At 48.5% G+C, this 23,963-nt stretch overlaps 1 protein-coding gene across 6 annotated transcripts in view; it reads right to left on the bottom strand.

The window, feature by feature from the left end:
• ABCF2 (ATP binding cassette subfamily F member 2) overlaps window positions 1–23,963 on the bottom strand; it is a 526,550-nt gene that overhangs the window by 291,009 nt on the left and 211,578 nt on the right. For all 6 annotated transcript variants that reach the window (XM_078662784.1, XM_078662782.1, XM_078662785.1 and 3 more), the window contains exon 8: window positions 8,412–8,507. In XM_078662784.1, coding sequence (XP_078518910.1) covers window positions 8,412–8,507 — 96 coding nt within the window. The remainder of the gene's footprint in view (window positions 1–8,411; window positions 8,508–23,963) is intronic.

Below are 23,963 nucleotides of genomic sequence, written 5' to 3' on the forward strand. Positions count from 1 at the left end.
AGGGTGCAAAACAGCATCTGGAGACAGATAGGTTTCCATGGGGATCCATCACTATAAAAAAAGGCTGCAGGTTCCGGCTCAGAAGGCAGTCAGGATGAAACAACAGACTGCTGCAAGGCTTGCGATGCTCTCGGATGTAGGAACACCTGGGGTCCTCTTCTCCATAGCCCGGAGACAACAGATGCAAAGGTGCCTTTAGGTGTCTGGTTTCTCTTACCGGGAGTAGTCACAGTCTACGGAGCCAGCACGCAGAGACTGCTGGTGACGTCGGGGAGTCCACGAGTAGGAGAAACCACGATGGGCTAGGGCTCAGGAGGGCTGGGAAACTTTGTTGGCACCGGTGGCCCACTTCAACTCAGGCCAGAGGAGACGGGAGCAGTGGTGACTCAGTGTATCGGGTTTTGGAGGTTCCAGGGGTCTCTGAGTCTTTTCTTTTGGAGCTTCTGCAGGACACAAGGGACAGTTCTGCTGTTCTTTGGGAGGTCATGGTCTTTCTTAAAGGAAGGCAGTCTTCCCAGGTATACGGGGCACAGCGCAGGACCAGTTGTCCTTGGCGCAGGATCAACAGAACGGCAGACAGGACAGTAGGGATGGGGACACGTCAGGTGCTCTCTTCGGTCTTCTGCTTTTGCGGCTCTTCGTGTTCTTCTGCGTAGGTCATTAGGATCTGCTTCTCTGGTGCCAGGGACTTACCGAAATGAATATGCTACTTACCAGTATGCATCTGTTCTTGGCATGTAGGGCTGCTAACATTCATATCTAGTGCATAGATCGCCGCCTAGTGTTGGGTCCGGATGATTGCACATTGTTGTCCTGGAAGAGTCTTCGAAGTATCACGAGATAGGTGGCTCCTCCCCTGGACTACAGTGCGCATGGGCATCGGCTCCATCCCCAGATTGTTTTTAGCCATTGTGGCAGAGATGGAGTGAAATAGTGTAAAGGATGTCCATGCTAATGATGAATGCAAGAGAGTGTCTGCAGCCGCTACGGGCACCGGGGAGGAGGGAGGGCGATATGAATGTTAGCAGCCCTACATGCCAAGAACAGATGCATACTGGTAAGTAGCATATTCAGTTCGAGGCATGTGGGCTGCTAAATTCATATCTAGTGCATAGAATACATAGCAGTCCCTCCATTAAGGGCGGTTGCCCGTGCCAGCTGCAGAAGCTTGAAAAAGTGTCTTGAGAACAGCCTGCCCTACAGCTGCTTGCTGCTTGGAATGCACGTCCACACAGTAATGTTTGGTAAATGTGTGCGGTGTGACCCATGTGGCTGCTCTGCAAATGTCCTCTAAAGGAATGTTCCCCAGGAAAGCCATGGACACCCCCAACTTGCGTGTGGAGTGCGCCCTTGGGGGTATTGTTAAAGTGCGCTTAGCTTTTTGATAACAGATTTGGATGCACTTAACAATCCATCTGGCTATTCCCGCTTTGGAAATGGGGTTGCCTTTGTGCTGTGCTGAGAAGGCAACAAAAAGTTGTTGTGTTTTCCTGAAGTGTTGTGTTCTGTCAATGTAGTACATCAACGCCCTCCTAACGTCCAGTGTATGGAGCATTCGCTCAGCTACCGTTTGTGGGTTTTGGAAGAATGCGGGTAGGTCAATAGTTTGATTGATATGAAACTGTGACACCACCTTAGGAAGGAATTTGGGGTTAGTGCGTAGCACCACCCTGTTTGAATGTATCTGGATGAAAGGCTCTTGGATTGTGAGTGCCTGCAGCTCACTAACGCGCCTAAGCGATGTAATAGCAATGAGGAAAGCCACTTTCCATGTAAGAAATTGAATTTCGCAGGAGTGCAGTGGCTCGAAGTACGGACCCATCAGCCTCGTGAGGACCACATTGAGGTTCCACACTGGAGCTGGTGGTGTTCTCGGAGGAATGACTCGCTTCAGTCCCTCCAGGAAGGCTTTAATGGCAGGCACCCTGAAAACGGAGAGGTGCTGCCTATTTTGGAGATAAGCCGCTATGGCGGATAAATGTATCCGAATGGAAGCGTACGCCAGATTGCATTTGTAAAGATGTACCAAATAGCAGATGATGTTAGGAATGGATGCATCTAGCGGGTTGATATTGTTGTCAGTACAGTAGATGACAAACCGCTTCCATTTCGCCGCATAGCAAGCTCTGGTTGTGGGCTTTCTTGCCTCCCGAATGATGTCCATGCATTCTGGAGGCAGGTTGAGGTAGCCAAATTCTAAGACCTCAGGAGCCAGATCGCCAGATTGAGCTGTTGCGGATCTGGATGCTGAATGTCGCCATGGTTCTGCGTCAAGAGCCTGGATGTGAGATGTAGCCTTTGATGCGGTACCACGGAAAGTTCTAGAAACGTGGTGTACCATGGTTGGCGTGCCCATGTTGGAGCAACCAGGATGAGAGTCATCGAGTGTTGCTTTAGCTTTCTTGCCACCAGCGGAATGAGAGGCGCTGGGGTAAAAGCATACGCAAATTTGCCTGACCAGTTCATCCATATCGCATTCCCTTGCGATTCCGGGTGAGGGAACCTGGCGGCAAAGCTTTGGCATTTTGCGTTTTCCCTTGTAGCAAATAAGTCTATCTCCGGATGACCCCACTGCTGGAAGTACGGGTGGAGCACTGATGGATGTATCTCCCACTCGTGCATTTGATGGCTGTACCTGCTGAGCAGATCCGCCATCTGATTGTCCTTGCCCGGGAGGTGTTCTGCCATGAGGAAGATGTTCCTCTGAATGGCCCACTTCCACATGCTCTGAGCTAGATGAGACAGCTGTGGCGAGTGAGTACCTCCCTGCTTTTGGATGTAGTACATGGCTGTCATGTTGTCCGTCCGGATCAACACGACCTTGTTGCACAAATGTACTTTGAAGGACTTGAGCGCCATGAAGATTGCCATCAATTCCAGGTAGTTGATGTGCAATCGTTGTTGCTGTGTTGACCACAGTCCCTGCACCGTGTAGTGTAGCACATGCGCTCCCCACCCCTGGAGAGATGCGTCCGTTGTTAGGACAATCTGTGGCACAGGCTCTTGGAACGGTCGTCCCTTGCAAAGGTTGTGTGGATTCCACCAATGCAGAGAGTTGTATGCTCGACCAGTCACCAACACTAGTTCTGTCAGTTGTCCCTGAGCCTGTGTCCATTGATTTGCCAGGCATTCTTGGAGGGGGCGCATGTGCAACCTTGCGTGCGGGACTATGAAGATGCAGGAGGCCATCATGCCTATCAACTGCATGAACACTCTCGCTGGCAGGGAGTGTTGCGGTCTGAATCCTTGGATCAGTGACAGAATGCTGTTGATTCTGACTGTGTTTGGCTGAGCCATAGCCGTCAGGGTGTTTATTGTCGCACCCAGATACTGCCGCACATGGGCTGGTTGAAGGTGCGACTTTGGGTAATTCAGCGAGAACCCCAGACTGTGAAGGAGTTGAATAGTGTGGGACATGTGTGAGGCGCACTGTCTTTCCGACTTTGCTTGCACGAGCCAGTCGTCGAGGTACGGGTATACATGTATGTTCTGTCTCCTGAGGTGCGCCGCCACCGCCGCCAGACACTTCGTAAACACTCTGGGGGCAGTAGTCACTCTGAAGGGTAGCACTTTGAACTGATAGTGCTTGTTGTGAATGGTAAACCTGAGGTATTTTCTGTGGGACGGGTGGAGTGGGATGTGGAAGTAAGCATCCTTGAGGTCTAAGGTTGCCAGGAAGTCCCCTTGGTTTAGAAGGGGAAGTATCTGTTGCAGTGTCAGCATGTCGAAATGTTCTGACAGTATATACATGTTGAGAGGGCGTAGATCCAGAATGGGTCTGAGGGATCCGTCCTTTTTTGGGATGAGGAAGTACAGGGAATAGACCCCTGTTCCTTCCTCCTCCACTGGCATGAGTTCGATTGCTCCTTTTTGCAGCATTACTAGCACTTCCTGCTGCAATAAGTGCAAGTGCTCTGCCGACATAGGACGGTGTCTTGGGGGAATGTTGGGAGGAGTGGATGTTAACTCCAAACAATAACCGTACTGGTTTAGTTTTCTCACCCACCTGTCCGTGGTGATGGACGACCAGACTGGCAGGAACTGCTGGAGTCTTCCCCCGACAGGTGTTGGATGGTCGGGGGGCAGTGACAGGGAGTCACTGTTTGTTTGCGGCAGAGGAACGGGAGTTGGTGTTCCCTCTGCCCCTGCCTTTGGCACTGTTACCTCGGTAACCCCCTCTACCTTGCTTGGGATACGAGGATTGCGCACCACCTTTTGTGAATTGTGATTGTTGTCCCATGTGTCCTCTGGTAACACTACGCGCTCCTGAGCGACGAAAAGTGTTGCCCCTGAACTGTTGTGATTGAAGTGCCCCCATGGACTTAGCAGTTTCGTTGTCCTTTTTAATCTTTTCAAGTGTGGTATCTACATCTGGGCCAAACAGTCTGTCAGGATTGACGGGCTGGTTGAGGATTGTAGTTTGGATGTCAGGCTTAAATCCAGATATACGAAGCCAGGCTTGGCGCCTTAGCATGACGCTAGTGTTAATTCCTCTAGCCGCTGTGTCCGCTACATCAAGTGCGCATTTTATTGCAGCGTTTGATATAAGCTTTCCCTCTTGTATGAGCATTTCGCCAGCTTCTTTATACTCATCAGGCAGATGTTGAAGGAGCTGTTCTAGGGTGTCGTAATGCGCCCTATCGTAACGCGCTAACAGTGCCTGTGTGTTTGCGATACGCCATACATTAGCAGCCTGCGCAGCGACCCTCTTGCCAGATGCCTCAAGCACTTTCGACTCCTTGTCTGGGGGAGGAGCTTCACCAGTTGTTTGGGAGTTTGCCCTCTTGCGGGCATTCGCGACCACCAACGAATCCAGAGGCAACTGTCCCCGAATATAGGCAGGGTCCCCAGGTGCAGGTCTGTATTTTTTTTCTATTCGTGGGTTTACCACTCTCGCCCTTGTAGGTTCTTTAAAGATCTCTGGCGCATGTTTAAGGACACCTTTCAACATAGGAAGTGTTTTGACTGTTCTTTCGGAGACAGAGAAAGTGTCTAACAGGAAATCCTCTTCCACTGGGTCAGCATGCATATTTACATTATGATTTGCAGCTGCCCTCTCAATTAAAGCATTGAAAGCTGCTGAATCCTCAGTTGGTGAAGTACGTGCCCCAAAACCTTGTGGGTCCTGCACCACCTGATGACTTCCCTGGTCCCCAGCGTCGTCATACGAGTCCTGATGCACATCAGGGTCATTGCCAGTAGGGAAGTTGTATTGTTCATCTTGGTCTTCATCCTCACCCCCTGATTGGGTGGGGGAAGGGGTTGACTCCTCCTTGGGGGAGGTTGCAGAGGTTCAACAAGGGCAGGTATGTCCTGTGTTTGCCTTTTCTTTTTCAGTGGAATTACAAATGACTCCAGTGGCTGGGAACTGATCTTTCTCTTATAAAGTGTCATCTTCCCTGTGTGGGCATCGATGTAATGCTCACAGTCGTCCTCAGATGCTGTGTGTCGAGGCAAAATAGCACTGGACGTGGAATCCGAAGTCCCCGAGGTCTTCGGCACCGTTTGGGGTGCAAACGCCTTTGGTGGTAGTGTGTAGATAAGTTTCGTCGACTTCTTGGCAGGTGGCTCCATCGGTTTCGGATCCGATGGCGCAGTCTTTGTCAACGGCAGGGCTTTCTCCCGAATCCTCTTGAGCGACTCGTGACCTGTTTTGTAAATGAAGCCGAGGGTTTGACGACCGATGCTTCATGTTCGTCCGCTTTGGAGGCCTTCGGCATGGCAGAAGAAGGCACCGATGAATCCTCGACTCCAACGGTTCGCTGCCCTGCAGCTGTCTTAGGCGCCGACGCCGTCACTGCAGATCCGGTGTCTTTGTGCCGAGGAGTAGTGGCTCCGGCTTTCGGATCTGGGCCTTTAGTGGCCTTTGCTTCTACCGTCTGTTTGGAGGTTGACGCCCCAGACGTCGAGACGTGATGGACTACCTTCTTCGAGGACGTGTCCTTGGCCACCGCGTGTGGCGCCGGTGACTCGATGGCCTTCTTCGCCGGCTTCGTAAATTTGGACGGGACGTCGGCCGTCTTAGATGTCGTCGAAGCCGTTTGTTTCGGTTTCGTTTTCGACGTGTCTTCGGCCATCTTAGATGTTGTCGAGGCCGTAGGTTTCGGTTTAGGCGTGACGTCGGCCATCTTAGATGTTGTCGACTGTACTGGTTGCGGTTTCAGTTTCGATACGCGCAACAACGGCTCCTCTGGTGTATCCGTGGCCGGGCCCGAAGGCGGGGCTGGGGATATCGGTGCAGGGTCGTGGGTAAGGCCGAGTGGCGATCCCGTGACCTGAGCCTGAGCCGAGTAACTTTCGGGGCATAGCTCTTCCTCTGAGCTATCTTCCGCGGCCCCATAGACTTCTTCGTCGTCCCCTACCTCATCGACGTATTCAAGGTCTTGGCTCTGTCCATCGATGTATTCTTCAGGATCGGCCTCGACCTCCGTTGATGGTGGTGAAATTTGAAGATGATGGCTTTGGCCGTCTTCTGCGGGGTCGTCGAATATGTCGTCGGGTGCCGGTGCTGCGTGCAAGGCCTCGAGGCGCGCCGCGCGCCGATGCTTGAGTGTCTTCTTTGACCTGAATTTGGAGCAGGCCATGCAGTTGCCCTCGTCGTGATCCGGCGAGAGACATTTATTACAAACTGGATGCACGTCGATGTGTGGGTACTTGGACCCACACACGGGGCAGCGCTTGAACGGACTCCGTTCCATGATGATTTCGTCGGTGTCTCGCTGCGAGTACAGGGCCTCGATGTCAGAAGAGTAGCAACTCCCCAGAATTCCGACACGAAGAGTCGGACGATGCTCGGGACCCTTCGCAACAATACCGACGCGAGTATCGAAGGCCTTTTGGCCTTAAGGAAGTTATTTTTTCGATTCCGACAAGGAGGCGTCGAAATCACATCCGAACCCAATGGCTGAAAAAAACAATCTGGGGATGGAGCCGATGCCCATGCGCACTGTAGTCCAGGGGAGGAGCCACCTATCTCGTGATACTTCGAAGACTCTTCCAGGACAACAATGTGCAATCATCCGGACCCAACACTAGGCGGCGATCTATGCACTAGATATGAATTTAGCAGCCCACATGCCTTGAACTACTGAATTTAGGGGTGTCAGGGGAATTTAGGGTAGTAGCCAATGGGCCACCGACACTTGGGGTCATTAAGATCCATATATGACCACTTCCTGTGGGAAGTGGCAATAACCCGGTCCCAGAATTCCCATGTATGCCATCACAAAGATGGCTACTTCTAAAAAATTGTATCCACCTCACAGTAGCCCACCTAAAGTGTAAGGGTGGTACAAGCCTGGAGGTGGCACACCTACCTAACGAGCTAATCTTCCCACCAGGACAGGTGCCAAGGAGGCGCTGGACAGTAAAGGAGGGTTGGGGGCAGGGGGGTTGGGTCTTTCCCTCCTTTGAAGGGAGCCAGATTTGCATTCCAAAGGAGGCACCTTCTTTGTCACAGAAAAAAGGAGGCTACTCAGTAGGTCATCCTGTGGGAGTTTGTGTTACACCCTCAACCCGGACAGGCTTTTTTCTGGGTGTCCTGACAGCAAAGGCTCTCACCTTAAGAGGTCAGAACAGTATTTTGGGTGGCAGGCTGACTGAAACCAGTCAGCAAGCAAAACCGAGGCCTCTTAGGTTTTCAGGGGGCACCTCTGAGGTGCCTTCTGGGTGCATGACACTGGGATCAGTGTGGATTTACCAACACAAGATGTTTGATCTCACACATCCCTATTTTCAGGTGAGACATCATGTAGCTTGGAAACTCGTTTTCACCAGTGTCCAGCACATACTTTAAAATAGCTTCCAATGGCAGTAATTAAACTTACCAGCACTGGGGCATATCTGCGCTTGCAGGTTTGCCTTCAAATGTAGTACCAAGCACCCTGCCGTAGGGCTGTCAGGCCTGCTGTAAGGGTTATTTACAAGTATCCCACTCAGTGGTAGTGGACATGGCAAAAAGGGATGTGTGCCATGTCGTGTTTTCAATTTTGTCTACACCAGGAAGCAGTATGCAAAGGCAATTGCGAACGTGCTAGGGGTGGCACAATTTATGCTGCAGCTCAGTGTCCTCTTTAGTACCTAAGGCCTTAAGTACCAGGGTACCCTTTACTAGGACTTAGAAAATGCTAAAGGTTTTGCCAATTCGGAAACAATTGTATAGTTTTGGTAAAGTGCTGGGGACCTAGTTACCAGGAACCCAGTGCACTTTCAATCAAAATCACATTTACCAGGCAAAAGTGGGGGTGAACATGTCAAAAGGGGCACCTTCCTACAGAAAGGAATCTCAGTAGATACTATTTACTAAGATTGTATTACCTTTATCAGCTTTGCTCTAGAAAACAGTTATTGTATGTGTAGACCTTACAACAGTCTTATATAGGTCAATCTACATTTTCTCTGCCTCCACTTACCTTCATGTGTGAGATTTGGTCCTGTTCCCAATTGAAACGTTTCATTTGATTCTCCTCCAACTCCAATCGAGTCTTCACATACTGATCGTAATTTCCCTGTATGACAGATAACAAAAGCCCATGAGCTCAACTGTAAAATAACAGTTCGTACAAATGTAAAGGAGTATCACGTTTATCTGGATGACATTCAGTCTTAATAAGGACACAGGGTCATTGATTCAATGGTTATATGTAAAAAGAAATAAATGTTACGAGAGGAAAAAAAAACTGAGATACTGATGGTCGGCTGCAGGGGGAAGTTGTAGTTTAAAAAGGCAATGCTGCAGATTCTTGAGCTTTAATTTCTTTTCCCCAACTCAGAAATGAGAGCCAAGGCTGTAGCTGAATTTCACATGCCTGACAATCCTCCTTTCCAAACATGGGAATACTTTTATGGACTGCCTAGCTCAGTCCTAAAATCTAAGACAACTTTTTTTTTCCCTGCAGAAGCAATTGGTAAACTACACTTTTGTGACACCATGTCACTGCGTTTGTGAAATCTATAGAAGTCTATATTCTCGTTCTATGGTCACCATCTTGTGGAAACCTTTTCACAATGGTCTAGTGTCTGTGTGTGAGTTAATGTGCCACCCCCCAACAGTATTTAATGGCACCACTTGCTTGACTGCACATCAGTAGCACCAAAGGCAAGTTAGTCTATGCCAGAGTAGAGTCAAGTGCCCATTATGCAGCCCCAACCATTGGTTTAATGATCCATCTATCACCTTCCAGTCTTATTTATTTTAAAGGTTTTATATAGCACTGGCTAGACCCGGAGGTATCAGAGCGCTTTACATGAGCATCAGATCATAGTTACAGGTTACATCGTTACAAAGGTTACACAGTTATTAGAGCACGGCAACATAGTTACTTGTAAAGTCGAAATAAACAATAAGCACAAATACGCAAGGGGAAAGGCAGGCAGGGGGAAGATTCATGGGAGGGGGAAGGAGCTGGGGAAGAAGACAGGTAATGAAGGTGGGAAAGAGAAGGGGAGGGTGAAGGACACTGCATGGATAGAGGAGGGTAAGGGCGATGGGGACACAAACCGGTAGACGAGTCAAAGCAAAGTCCAGTAAGTTGTGATCCCAGGGGAAGTGGTATCACTTCCCTATCTCAGTTGCGGGAGGCTCCCTTTACACAGTGGACTCTCTCAAAAGGGTCTCAGACTCCAAGGCCTACATACTGGATCCTTCCCCAAAAAGGGGAGAGGGAGTGCTTTGCCAGGGGTGCCATACCATAACTCAGCTGTGAGTGGCTCCTTTGGCGCAGTGGACTCTCTCAGCTGGTTCGCTGAGACTCCAGAGTATAAATATTGGAGCTTTCCCCAACAAGGGGAGAAGGAGTGCTTAGTCAAAGGGCACAAAGGACAGGGGGCTAGGCAGACTAGCAAGCAAGATGAGAGATTCAGGGGAGAGGGGATAGGACCTAGGAGCAAGGGAGGTAGACAAAGAGAGAAAGGGCCAGATGTAGGTAGCCCTTTACCGGTCGGTAACGGCCGAAAATACCGATTTTCGGCTGTTACCGACCGGTATTGAGCATTTGGGATGTAGTAGACAGGAAATCGTCCGATTCGGTAAATTTACCGAATCGGTAAAGTTACCGAATCGCCACGTTTTGCGAATCGGTAAATTTACCGATTCGGTAAAATACCGAATCGGTAAATAAGTGGTAAAATTGAATATTGAGATGTAGGTAAGCTCTTAAATACCGAATTTGCTTGACATTCGGTATTTAAGATTCGGTATTTACCATGGATTGAAATCAGGTGGTAACCAGGTGGAGGCTATAAAAAAGGACCCAAAAAGCAATACTTTTTCCACAATGGCGGCATTTTATGTCATTGCGAGACGGCTACCGCTACAGGAGGAAGGAGAGAGGGAATGGCAGAGACAGGAGTAGGTCTACAGACAGAGGATCACCTTGTTCATGCTCACAGAGGCAGAGATACTCCAGAGGTACAGATTGGCCCCAGACACCATCTTGGACCTCATCAGGGACCTCCAACCACTGTTGGAGCACACTACCCCAAGGGCACACGCTATTCCACCCCACGTGCAGGTGCTGTGCAGCCTACACCTGTTTGCGTCTGGGAGCTACCAGAGTGTGGTTGCTGCGGTAGGTGGGGTGACCCAGAGCAGCCTGTCACGCTTTTTCCACAAATTCCTTGACGCCATGTTACAGAGGATGGACCATTATATATCTTTTCCTGCAACCCATGCTGAACTGGTTCAAACAAAATCTGACTTTTACCAGATGGCGCGGTTCCCCAATATCATTGGCTGCATTGATGGCACCCACATTCCCATTTGTCCCCCTGCTGCCACCGAATATATATACAGGAATAGGAAGTCCACCCACACCATCAATGTGCAGGTGATCTGCAATGCCAAGTGCGCCATCACTGACCTCGTTGCAAAATTTCCTGGGAGTACCCACGACTCCTTTATATTTCAAAACAGCGGTATCTATTCACGGCTGACAGCAGGGGAATTTGGTGAAGGATACCTCCTAGGTAAGACACAGTGTGCGACCCCTTTAACACCTATTGCAGTAAGAAGTACATGTAAGCATGCGAGTAATGTATTCCCATTTCCTTTTAGGAAACCGTGCATATGCCCTCCGCACCTTCATACTCACCCCCTACCTCAACACCCAGCCAAAGGAGATATAACAGGGCCCACAAGAGCACAAGAAATGTTGTGGAGCGTACCTTTGGTATATGGAAAAGCAGGTTCAGGTGCTTGCACAAGAGTGGAGGTGCCCGGCAGTATACCCCCATCACCTGCTGTAAGATCATTGCTGCCTGTGCTATGTTGCACAACCTTGCTGTGAATAAGGGCACAGAGGTGGAGTTGTCAGACTTTGAGGATCATGACGACGAGGTTGCTGTGCCTGAAACACTACCTGCTGGACTGTCAACACCAAGTGATGGCAGATAGACGTGAGGATATCACACGCATCTATTTCTGAGTAAGTCATGAGACAAAGACATATGTAGAATGCTAGAACACTAGTTTAATTTTGTAATGATGGCAGTATTTAAAATAACAAAAGTGCACCAGAAAGCATTTCACTGCAATGCTCACAGTGAGTTAACAGACACAGACAGGTGTGCAAGCACCCACCGTAGTTTAATGTGGTCACTACGCAGGTATCCAAGGCACAAATGTGCAACACAAACTTTTAACTTTCAAAATTGTATGTCCAGGGTCACTAGCCCATACTAAAAATTGTTCATTTGCGTCCACGCTTAGCACTGCCAGATGTATGTGGCTCACTGTGTTCGTTGGGCGTTTGGCCTGTAGCCTCACCTTGTCGCCTGCTGCTCCTCTTTGTCTCTACAATAAGGGGGCTTGCCATGCTGCTCCTACTTGTGGTCCCTTCACTCTCTGGCACATCAATAGCAGCAGTTTGTGCTGTTTGAGCATTTATTAGCGCCTCAAGAGCACCGGTCATTCCGGCTATGCCCCTTGTCAGAGGATTGCTGTTCTGCGTCAAGACCTCCTGACTGTTCATGCTTCGCCTGCATAGCAGGGATGTGGCTGTGGCCAGGCGGTGAATTGCTTTGTTAGTTTGCTGTGCACGCTGCTTCTCCCTGCGCCTTGATGCTATTTCTGTGTCCAGTTTGGTGCACAGTTGCTGCACCGATTGTCTCATTTCATGTATCCCTGTAGCCATGTTCTTGTTTACTTCCACCAGTTCCCTGATGTCCTTTCCAATTTCTTGCATATTGATATTGAGATTGCACATTTGTCGTTGACAGGACAGGATGCCCTTTCCCTGCATCCTCTGAATCTGGACCATGGTTCCCTCCAGGCCTTGGAACACACTGGACCCTTCCCCACGTGCACCTACACTCCTTCCTTGGACTGTGCGGTGGCTTGTGCTACTGCGGACAGGCTCTGCGCTGGACTGCAGTGTGGCAGAGATATCATCTCCAGGCATGGTTTGTGGGTCTTCAACCACCATTTCACCGGCAGCTGTCTCCATTTCTATCAGTGGGGGAACCGCATGCCTCCTGCTTGGTTGTGCTGCAGGTGTTTCAACAGCCAGTGATGCTGGCATATCTGGTGATGACATTAACAGAGGGGACTGTGAAAATGGTGGGGATGCCTGCAAATCTTGAGTGATTTCAGGGTCTTGGGAAGGTGGCTGGCCACTCGGCACACCTGTGCCCTGTGATGCACTGGGACCTGGATCCTGACTTTCACCCCTCTCGGGTGCCGTGCCTTCAGTCTCCTGTGACTGCCTTCTGGATGTGTTACATGTGGACATATGTTTTTTAGAACAACAGTGGTCCCATGCATTCAAGAATACATAAAGCAATAAATATAGACGGAATTAAATTTATATTTGAAGCGACATGTCCAGCCGGACAGAGGTCTTTCAGGTTCACTCAATAAACAAATGATCCATACAGAGAGAATACCTTCCACAATTTCACCAGTGTGGTACACAAGCCTGTGCCCAACACTCACGGATCAGATACAGAAGGTAAGTTTAGGAACATAAAAGGGCTTTTAAGGCAAACAAACGTTTTCTGTTTTAAATCCAGTTGTACAGAAGTGTCATTAGAGCACCATTACATTACATAGAAATCAAGTTTTGTATAGGGTGCTAGACAGGTCAACGGCGTTTCGGTCCCCCCATTAAATCATGGGGACCATCATCAGGACATTCAATAATTGCCTTTACGTTATTTAGCCTCTAATTGCCTGGGGAAAGGAAAAGAATAGACAGAAAATACACATTTTAGAATCAAACATACTCAATATTTAAATCACAAGACCGAGATTAAGCCATGCTTCGGATCGTGAATTACGTCACAGTTGAGGGTTGAAGTGAGTAAGAACGTGCCTACAAGTGGAAGGACGGGGGGGGGGGGTCGGCCGAAGTGAAGACCATTGTGATATCCAGTTACCTAGGACGATATTATTAAGACATTCTTAGTGCCTAGATTCGTGCCTATGTTGAAGGAGAGTTAACCGAGGCCGGTGAAAACCACGGTGTGTACAACCGTTATGGGACAGAACACATTGGTGCCTGGACTCGTGCCTATGTTGAGGGAGTGTAGGAGAGTCGTGTCTGCTATCCTATGGTCACCCCAAATCTTTGCTTTTTGCTTCACTGGTTTTGGACTACTGAGGCTGTGGGCCTGCTAATCAGACCCCCAGCCTGCTGTTCTCTCTCTTAATTATTAATACATGTGCTATAGGTACATACCACAATTGGAAATGGACTCCTTGTCAGCCCCTGTACCATGCACTATAGGTGCGCAGGGCATAGGTGCCACCAAGGCCTACCAGGGGCTGCAGCATATCTTTTGCCACCCCTGGCTGATTCTTAAATTGACACAACTGGCTGATCACTCAGCTGGGGTAAGGTGGTGTAATCACCCCTTGCTTAGATATAGTATACCTATATCTAAACCTATATCTGGACACATATAAACCTGTGAGCCACTCCTATGGAAGGCCTCATCAATCCTGGAGGCAGAGTGCGTGGTTTGATGTGAGATTGAGCTCTAGCATGAGCTGAGCCTGTCTGCAGCCGTCGGGAACAAATCCCTAAACTGTTTCAGGATAATGCCATACCATATACTCTTAAGTGCATTATAATCCTCGCGGTTATATAGCAACTTTGGTTTGGCTTTATCAAAACATGTCGTGTAAGGTGTCATACGATTTGGAATACTAGCCCCTCGCCAGCTCTGGCGACGGGGATAGCATTCCACCCCTCTAGAGGGAGAAGACATGTTACTTTACTGAAATGCGGTTAATTTCTAAAAGGGCCTCAGATCCACAAGATGGATGCTTCTGCCACAGACACCAGTCTGACCCCCTGTAGCTGACCGAAACTCAGCCAAGGGGGCCTGGACAAAGGGTTTCCTGTCGCAGGGAGGTGTCACACCCCCACAGACAGGAGATAGTGGATTGTAGCAGGGAGGTTTGAAAGAAACCAGACACTGCTTGGGGCGCACAAGGCTGCCCCTTGCATAATCCGGCCAAACCGGTTCTGGGGCACTCCAGCCCTCGTGCCAGGGCGGCCTGGATCAAAGGAAGGGGGTGTATCCACCCACTTCCTGGGTCCCACCCATAGGAGGGGACCTAGCAGGTAATCCAGCCCCCTAGATTAGTAGAAGACTGGGAGCAGTGCCAATGCACTTCAGATTATCCTGATGAAACATAAGAAACGAAACTCTGGACCCTTCGACATCCTACTCAACGTAGAAGACTGAAGAATCTCCCTTGTGGTCAAGGAGTGACCACCCTGTGCAAACAGGCACCATCCAGCCCTCGACGTCTGCTTTGTTGCAGTTCCCGCCGGAACTCGAGCGACAGATCGACGAGATCAAGCTTGCCTGCCTTCTAACAGCCCGATCCACAGTCCCTGCAGAGCTGAGACCCGTGGAGGCGACCGGAAGCGTGGGGCACGCCATCTTGAAAAGACCACGAGACGCTGACCGTGCAGCCCACGAGTGACCCTCGAAGCTGTACACCGGGGTTTGAGAAGCCCCAACCCTGAGCCACTCTTGCACCGAAGTTCAGCCCTCCACACTCGACGAGTGCTGCGTGGGGCCCTTTTGCTTCTTTTGGCTCAACGTGTTGGCCCGGTCACTTGCCAGCCGGCTTGTGGCCCCTGTGCCGACGAAACTTGAAATTCGACTTTTGATTCTGGTTGCTCCAGATTTACACCAGCTCCCCTGAAAAAGGAGCCCCCACTCTGACCCTCCTGGTTCGAGTGAGACGCAATCTCCCGGTTTCGCGTGGATTGCTTTTGCAAAGTGTTGTTTGCTCCAATCTTGAAGCCGACAGCGCCGACGGCGAGAGCCTTCGTGGGACAGATCGTGACCCGCTCCTGGACGTCGCAGATGCCCCAGAGCCCACGTGACAGCGGAGAGAAGCTCCTCGACAACCACCTGAGTGCGCCCGACATTGCCTGGTTCCATCCTGGTTCCACCCTGGTCACTGCTGAGTGACCCAGACTCTGTCCCCTCTGCTTTCAGGTACTTTTCGACGTGAGTCCACCCTTGGACTCCACCGGACACTTCTTTCACCCCGCCTGCAGCCCTTTCAGCTTCAAGCACCAAGAGCCTGCGTGACGAAACCGGACTCAACTTCGACCCTGCGCACCCGCTTCCTGTGGGTGAGGTAACATTGCAACGCCGGTGTTCCCACACTGGTACACACCTCTAGGGTCTGTGTCTTAAGTTTTGTTCCTCTAGGTTCAGCGGAAGTGTCCTTAAACTCTATTTGTGTAACTTTTACGCACCATTGGTTAACATTGGTGCATGCGTGCGCTTTCCGCACTGCACCCGAATCCCGCGGGCTTTTCCCGACTTCAGCATTGCGTGTCCCGACTGCTCCCAGCGATTCCCTAGGCCCTAGGCCTAACCACTGATCGAATGGTATCTCTTATACCATTTTTTTAGTATATGGTTTGAGTGGCCCCTCGGCCTCATCCAAAATTGTGCAACTTTGTATGTTATACTGTGCTTTTGATTTAACGCTTGTGCCCCTTTATCCATAAAGAATACTGGGGATTGTATTTAGTAATAAATACATATATTTTTATAATATATACTTGTGTGGTGTCCTTTCACTTGATATTACAGGATTGTATGTGGTAAAACAGCTCGCTTAACACGACCTCTTAAGTTAAGCCTTTAGGCTGCTTAGTCCATGCTACCCCTAGGATAGCTTGTCTAACAAGGTTGACTTACAACCAGACACCATAAGGGTTGTTTGGACTGATACAAGGTGGTTCCAGAATTGGAAACATCATATATCAAGCCAACTTCTCACAGGGAGCGTTAACCGAGGATAGAATACTCTGTCTAGAGAGTGTATGATTAGATATATTGAAAATGGGGATGATGTCAGAATCGGTGTTATTTATTACCATTGGTAAAATTTGTGTCTGGTCTGACGTTCCCCTGGGGGATTGTGCCATCTCTGCTGCTGTTTTAACCTCTCTCTCTTTTGGGGTTCGGAGTTGCCTCTGGATAAAAAAGGAGTCTGGTTGCGTGTCGGGCCACTGGGTCCCTCACCAGGATCTGAGCTGTCAGATGATTCGGTAAATCCTACCACAGTGTTTCTTCTATTGAAGCGGCCCCAGGGTCTTGGGGTTTGTTGATGAGGGTTGAAATTACGGTTCGTGTAAAAATCTTTCTGTAGATAAGGATAAGCTCGCTCAAGGATGAAGGTTTTATTATCTTTCTTCACCTTATTGGATTTCTTATTTTGTTCAATACGGTGAAATTCCGAGACTGTTTTGTCAATTTTTTCAAGTAGGGCCTTGGTGTCAGTAACCGTTTTGTCATCAATTATTTGCTTCTCGAGATCTTTAATGATATCATCCAATTTTTTTAGTTCTTCACCTGCAATTTCTATTCCTAGGACTAGCCAGTGCCTAGAACAGGCGGTACCAATACTGCTAAAGCCTGTTGCATACTTGGGATTGTCAGTAAAAACCCCGGGGATATTCCTGACTTGCAAACCCAGTGGAATAGTATTGGATTTCAAATATTGGGTGAGCATAAGAGTCATTAGTTCCAGTCGCACATGTTTTTTCTTTTGTTTTTCTAAATCCTCAGATAGACTAGTACTGCCGGTTATGTTGGGTTCTTCTTGGTCAGTGAACAGAGAAGGACCTGCGCAAATCTTTTTAATATATTCAATTGAATATAAGGGTGCTGAGTCAGACATTACAGTGAAAAGAAGATAAGGGTGACAGAGTATACAGAAACGCTCGTGCCAAGGTAGGAAGGCAGCTCTTTAATTAATTTCCTCTCTTTAGGGCTGCTATTACGAAAATACAGGCTACCCCTCCCTGTCGATCTATTACCAGCACATTGCCCTGGAAAGCCTACTCTTCATCTCCATCTCCATAGAGGCGATAGGCACTCCGTTTTTTACTCGGCCAAACAATTCACTCTCTAGCCCCCCTACCATGCGCCTTCAACATGGGCACGGGTCGCGACCGTTCACTCTTCCGTAGTCACGTAAATCTTTCGCAATTATATCTGTGTTAGCCCGCACATGAATCTAATACCGGGAACGACACAATATGGTTGAGCATTATCCTCCATGGTCGCGTGTGTACTGTCTTGTGTAAGGAAATCTATTCACCATAACTATTGTACACACCGTGGTTTTCAGCGGCCTCGGTTAACGCTCCCTCAACATAGGCACGAGTCCAGGCACCAATGTGTTCTGTCCCATAACGGTTGTACACACCGTGGTTTTCACCGGCCTCGGTTAACTCTCCTTCAACATAGGCACGAATCTAGGCACTAAGAATGTTTTAATAATATCGTCCTAGGTCACTGGATATCACAATGGTCTTCACTTCGGCCGACCCCCCGTCCTTCCACTTGTAGGCACGTTCTTACTCACTTCAACCCTCAACTGACGTAATTCACGATCCGAAGCACGCCTTAATCTCGGTCTTGTGATTTAAATATTGAGTATGTTTGATTCTAAAATGTGTATTTTTTGTCTATTCTTTTCCTTTCCCCAGGCAATTAGAGGCTAAATAACGTAAAGGCAATTATTGAATGTCCTGATGATGGTCCCCATGATTTAATGGGGGGACCGAAACGCCGTCGACCTGTCTAGCACCCTATACAAAACTTGATTTCTATGTAATGTAATGTAATGGTGCTCTAATGACACTTCTGTACAACTGGATTTAAAACAGAAAACGTTTGTTTGCCTTAAAAGCCCTTTTATGTTCCTAAACTTACCTTCTGTATCTGATCCGTGAGTGTTGGGCACAGGCTTGTGTACCACACTGGTGAAATTGTGGAAGGTATTCTCTCTGTATGGATCATTTGTTTATTGAGTAAACCTGAAAGACCTCTGTCCGGCTGGACAGGTCGCTTCAAATATAGATTTAATTCCGTCTATATTTATTGCTTTATGTATTCTTGAGTGAATGGGACCACTGTTGTTCTAAAAAGTATGTTCCCCGGGGTGCCCTGCTGACTGAATTGGGGCCCCTTGTTGTTGCTAATATAAATGTGGACATATGAGCGTATATCAGCTAAGCGCAAATGTCTCACAGCCACTACAATTAAATCTTTTCAAATTACACAATTTACATGTTGCCTGCCCTTCATTATGTCTGCAATCATTTGCCTAACTTGGTGGTTGCTGTGCTGATGACATGGTATTTCATTAAATGCCTACATGTACCATGATGCATTGCTACTGTTTGGTGCTGGCACACTGGGACTGGGGTAAATTAGCTTAAAGGGGTGAGGGAAGGATGAGGGTGTGAGGGGGATTGCTGTGCATGCATCTTACCTTTTTTACTTGCAGCTTTGTCAGACCTGTCCACTTCTCCCAGTCCGAAGACGCTTTCAGGCTCAAAGGTTGTGGCCACCATCTCTTCCAGGTCAGTGAGGGGGGGGGGGGGGGGGGGGGGGGGGGTGCTGTGTTCTTTCCTCCACCAGTTTGCGAGGCCTGCTTGTGGTGGTCTGCTAATTTTTTTTTGGTGAGGCTCCTCAGGTCATAGAACCTATTTTTCAATTCCTCTGTAACTCTGGTGGTCACTCCCACAGCATTGACTTTGTCGAGTATATCTAGCCAAATCTTCCTTTTAGCAGATTCAGCCACAGAGAGGGACTGCCTTCCAAAAAGTTTGTGGTGCACCTTTACCACCTCCTCCACAAGGACCTGTAGCTCCATGTTGCTGAATTTCAGCTTTCTCTTTCTCTGTCTGCTCTGTGTTTTTGCTGCTTGCCATGTTTCAGGTTTTAAACTGCACAAACTCTTTCTGCTGCTGCTCCCAGTCTCTCTGCTACAACTGCCTCTCCAGAACCTAATTAGTTGCAGCTGCCTGTGTAGCCACTTCCTATTAGGGAGGAGGAGGGTGGTAGCACCTGATTGGCTGTTTTCTTAAGTTTCACTTTTGCTTGCTTTCCGATTCGGTATTTACCGAATCGGTATTTCCCATTTTGGCCCATAGGAATGAATGGGAAATACCGAATCGGTAAATTCCGAAACCGAATTTTACCGATTCGGTAATTAATGCCGAATTTTTCCCTACATCTCATTTACCGATTCATGAATACCGAATCGGTAACATTCGGTATTTAAGAATCGGTAAATGACATTTACCTACATCTGGCCCAAAGAGTACTAAATGCAAACAAATTTAATTGAGTTATTATATAGCGCTGGCTAGACCCAAAGGAATCAGAGCGCGTTACAGGAGGAACAATAATGTTGCAATTTACATCAGTTAAAAGTTACACAAGTATCAAGAAAAGCATTTAAAGAACATAGGGGACAAGGTGAATGGAGCAAGGAAGGGTAAGGGGATAGGGTAAAGGGGTAGGAGGAAGAAAGGACGTAGAGACAAGGGGAAATTCTGCCCACGGTCTGGCTGGGTAGGTGACGGCGGGGGTGGAGTCCACAACACATCTCCTCTTTAGCTATATGGTAGCTCGACCGGACATCAGCAAAATCGCTAGGTCTCCACAGTCTGGGGAAAGTGTTCCGCAGGTTCCAAGTCCTGATGTGTAAGCGGGTTAGGAGATGGGTTCAAGGTCTGGTCAATGTCCAATTGTTGTCCCAGGGAAGTAAAACAACATGTAGGGGGCCACTATGGAAGCCATCTTGGGGTCAGGCCGGGGACTGTACTGTACACTGGTGGCTATCCTAAGGTCAGGCATCTGGCAGTTAAAGTCAATATCCAGGACAGCGGCCGCCAGAGAATAACAAATTCAGCGTGCACCCCATCACATGCACAGACATGCACAAGCACAATCAAATGTGAGCAAACACTCTCCTATGCGCACTGACGCACACACACAAGCACATAGACCGAAAACATCCAGGAACACAAGCACACATAAAATCCTATGCTCCAATACAAAAACACCGGTTTGGACAGACTAATGAAAGAAGGCTAGTTGTACACGCAGGAATCGGTCGAGGCCAACAAGATGGTGGGCTCAGAGTAAGAGTCACAGCAACCTCTGCATCAAATAGATAGCGGCACCAGATCAACAGAAAATGCAAGCCAAAGAACAGCTCCAAAGTGGAATTGCAAACTATAACCTCAATCTGCACCCGAACTTCCAATCTGCCGGGATTCTGAAAATGAGGCGCCTGGTACACCACTTGGTGTGGTTAAGGGTAGTGAGAGTCTGTGTGGGGAATTAAAATGTGCTTGCATGCAAAACCAATTTAACTTGCCTACCCTAGAGAATTCCTACCAAGAGGTTAAAGCAATAATATGTTTTACACATGACTACTGCATTGACTATGACCATAGTGTATGGATGGGGAGGTGAGAGCGAAGTGGTGGAGAGAGATTCTGGAGAAATAGAAAGAAGCAAAGTCAGCTGATGGGATGGATGGCTGCTTTGCATCAGCTAGGAGGTTAGGGATCAAGAGTTGATTTTGAGGGTCAGATGACAGAGGGAGGTAGTCAACCTGAGGAAGTTTGTGACACTGGTGGCGTTGAGCACAGATATGAAGGCGCTTACAGTCAAGGTGTTCACTATTCTAAGTGTTTCTCTAATTTAAGAGGAGTGATCTAATGTGTGCCTTCCGTTTGCAGACAGCAAATAGTTCCCTGGGTCAGGTACAGGGTGATTCTAGTGGGCATTATGCAAGGGAAAAAATAGGAGTTGAACACTGATGGTGGAGTTGTCCCAGCTGACCAAATTCAAATTATATGCAGAACTAGATTTCTCCAGATTTGGTCACGGTTTGCGTGGCAGGAAATACGCGAGTGCTACCCATGCTAGTCTTAGATTAGTTTGTATATATATTAATAAATATAGTAATCAACATATTTTAACACTGAGTACATGGCGTACAGTGGTAAATGAAGCATGGTAAACTGCGTGTGAGTCTGTGTGAGCACGATGATCCATAGACATGTTCTCATAGAATTTTAGGTACTTTAAAGTGAGTCTATTAAAACACAAAGTGCAAACATATTTACTTTGGGCCCATGTTTAAGTTACCCCAGTATCAAAGGTCGCATTGAGTTTAGTGTTTGACTTTTGTAAACCTACATTTTCCCCAAAATATTTACATTTTGAGCACTTTAAACAACCCTTATGAAGTTTTGCTGTCTGACACGAACTGCTACTATATAGCTACATTGTGAAAAGAGTGAATAAGGACTTGTGCTAAACACAGACAAACCTACACACACAAATGTACACATGCATGTGCATTCTTCCATGTCCACCCAAATACCATAACGAAGAAAGCAATGTCTGAAATTCTATCTGCAACCATGGAAATGCGGTTTGGATATCTGCCGCAGCCTGGCCCCACTAAGGCTCTGGAGCTTTTGAGGTTCTTACCTGACAAAGTTTCCAAGCTCTAAAACAGAAAGGTGGTGTCATTTTTTTCAGAACTGCTGAGCCTTTCACGGGGTAATAAATATGAAATTCGGTCTAATACCATGGAGCTGCTGGTCAAGTACTTTTTCTGCAGTAGATCCCCTTCTGATAGATACATCTGCCGTGTGGATTCCTCACCTTGTGAATATCCCCTTGCGTCAGCAACATTCGGAAATTCTTTTTGTAGCTTCGCGCCGACGTGGACTTGGACGTCATAGAGACACGGCATCGCACGCAACTCCGCTGACGTCACCGACGCCTACAATAGGCCCACGCTGGCATGATGACATCAGTTCCCTTTTTTCCGCGTCGTCGACGCTAACGGTTTCGGGATACTCAGTAGCTTTTGGTAACTTACTTTTTTCTTAGTTTTCTGTGCTCTTGCCTCTGTCTCCCTATAATGTTGACCAAGAAGACTGGATTTAAAACCTGCAGGGAGTGCGGAAAAATGATGTCTGTTACGGACCCACACCAGGACTGTATTTGGTGTTTAAGCTCCGACCACGACGTGGATGGGTGTTCGTCATGCCAGAAGATGAACCCAAAGGCCCTGCGAGAGAGGGAGACCAAACTTCTTGTGGCGAAGCTGAAAGCCGATAAAGGAAGGAAGACTTCAAGATCCCGTTCGAGGAAGTCGAGATCGAGGTCAAAATCAAGATCAAGATCTCGAGAGGCTTCGGCTTCGAAGTCATCGTCGGATCATGCTTCGAGGTCGCATAAGAAACACAAGAAAAGGAGGCATGAGTCTCGACGTCATTCGGGTGAGAAGTCGGGCTCGAAGTCGAGGTCGCCCAAGAAGGTTAGATCGAAGGTGATCCCACCACAAGAGGCTTCGGATCGAGAAGGGGAGGCCTCGCCTTCGTAGTCGCAAGTTCAATCTCCGACTCCGGTTTCCGATCCGACTCCGACGCCGTCTCCGGCTCAAGAAGAAGTGGTTGAAGTTCCTGATGAGGAAGGAGAATCGGCGCCTGTTGAAGAGCCGGATTCGAATCTGCCTCGAGATCAGCCTGAAGGTGATCATCCACCTTTTCCTGCACCAGGTCAGGATCCATCAGCGTTCCTGAACGCTATGTATGGGGTATTCTCGAGATCGTGGTACCCCTCTGGTGCACCTTCGGATCCTATGGGTCCAATGGCTTTTAATTTGGGTGTTCCACACTCTTATGACCCGGCACCTTTCATGCCGTATATGCCAGCCCCGACTCCGCTGTGGCAGTACCCGGCTCCGCCGAGGTCGACGCCGGCTCGACCGAAGTCCACGACTCCGATACCGGCATCGCCCGCTCCAAGCAAATCTTTGGAGCATCCTTCTAAACCTTCGGATTCTGTACCGACGTCGGCTCCGGCGCCGTCGGAGTCGGTGGTGGATCCGGTTGCGATCCGTGTTAAGGAGAGGTCCAGGAAGGAAGCTCAACGCCTCCTGGAGGAACGGAGGTATTACGAATCTCATTCAGACTTGGAGGAAGGTGAACTGGATGAGAATTCATTTCGAAGAGCTGGCTGTTGCTAGTGGCCTTGATTTTTCCCCAGAGTGGGTGTTGCCATCAGGTTCGAATACGCCTTCAAAGGATGTCCAGCCATATCACGTGGTAATGGGGAAGGCAGCAGGACTTTTAGGCTTGACATTACCAACTGTTGAGTTTAAGTCAAATCTGCTTACAGAAGTACTCCATTCACCAAGCTCAGCTGTGGAATCGTTACTCCCATTTAATGAGGCGTTAACTGAACCTATTATGGAGGTGTGGAAAAAGCCTCTTTCTGCTCCTGCTGTCTCAAAAAGTGTGGCGAGGAGATATAGGGTGGCTCCTGAGGACCCTGCCTTTTTATCATCTCACCCTTCTCCTGAAAGTCTAGTGGTTCAGGCTGCGTGCTCTAAAAAGTCGGTTGGTGCTTTTCCCCAGGTGCCTGGTGACAAAGAGACCAAGAAACAAGATCAAGTGGCCAAGAAAACTTTCTCCTCTGCAAGTATGGCGTTAAAGTCAACGAATGCCACTTGTCTTAAGGGGAGGTATGTGCACGCACTTATGGACTCAATGCGTTTGTTGATTCCTAAGGTTCCAGAGGATTGCAGGGGTGACTTTGAGGAGGTGTTATCTGATACTCAAGCAGCAGCTCGTCAAGTTATCCAGAGCGGT

Source organism: Lissotriton helveticus, chromosome 10 (genome assembly GCF_964261635.1).
Source record: "Lissotriton helveticus chromosome 10, aLisHel1.1, whole genome shotgun sequence".
Classification (NCBI taxonomy): domain Eukaryota; kingdom Metazoa; phylum Chordata; class Amphibia; order Caudata; family Salamandridae; genus Lissotriton; species Lissotriton helveticus.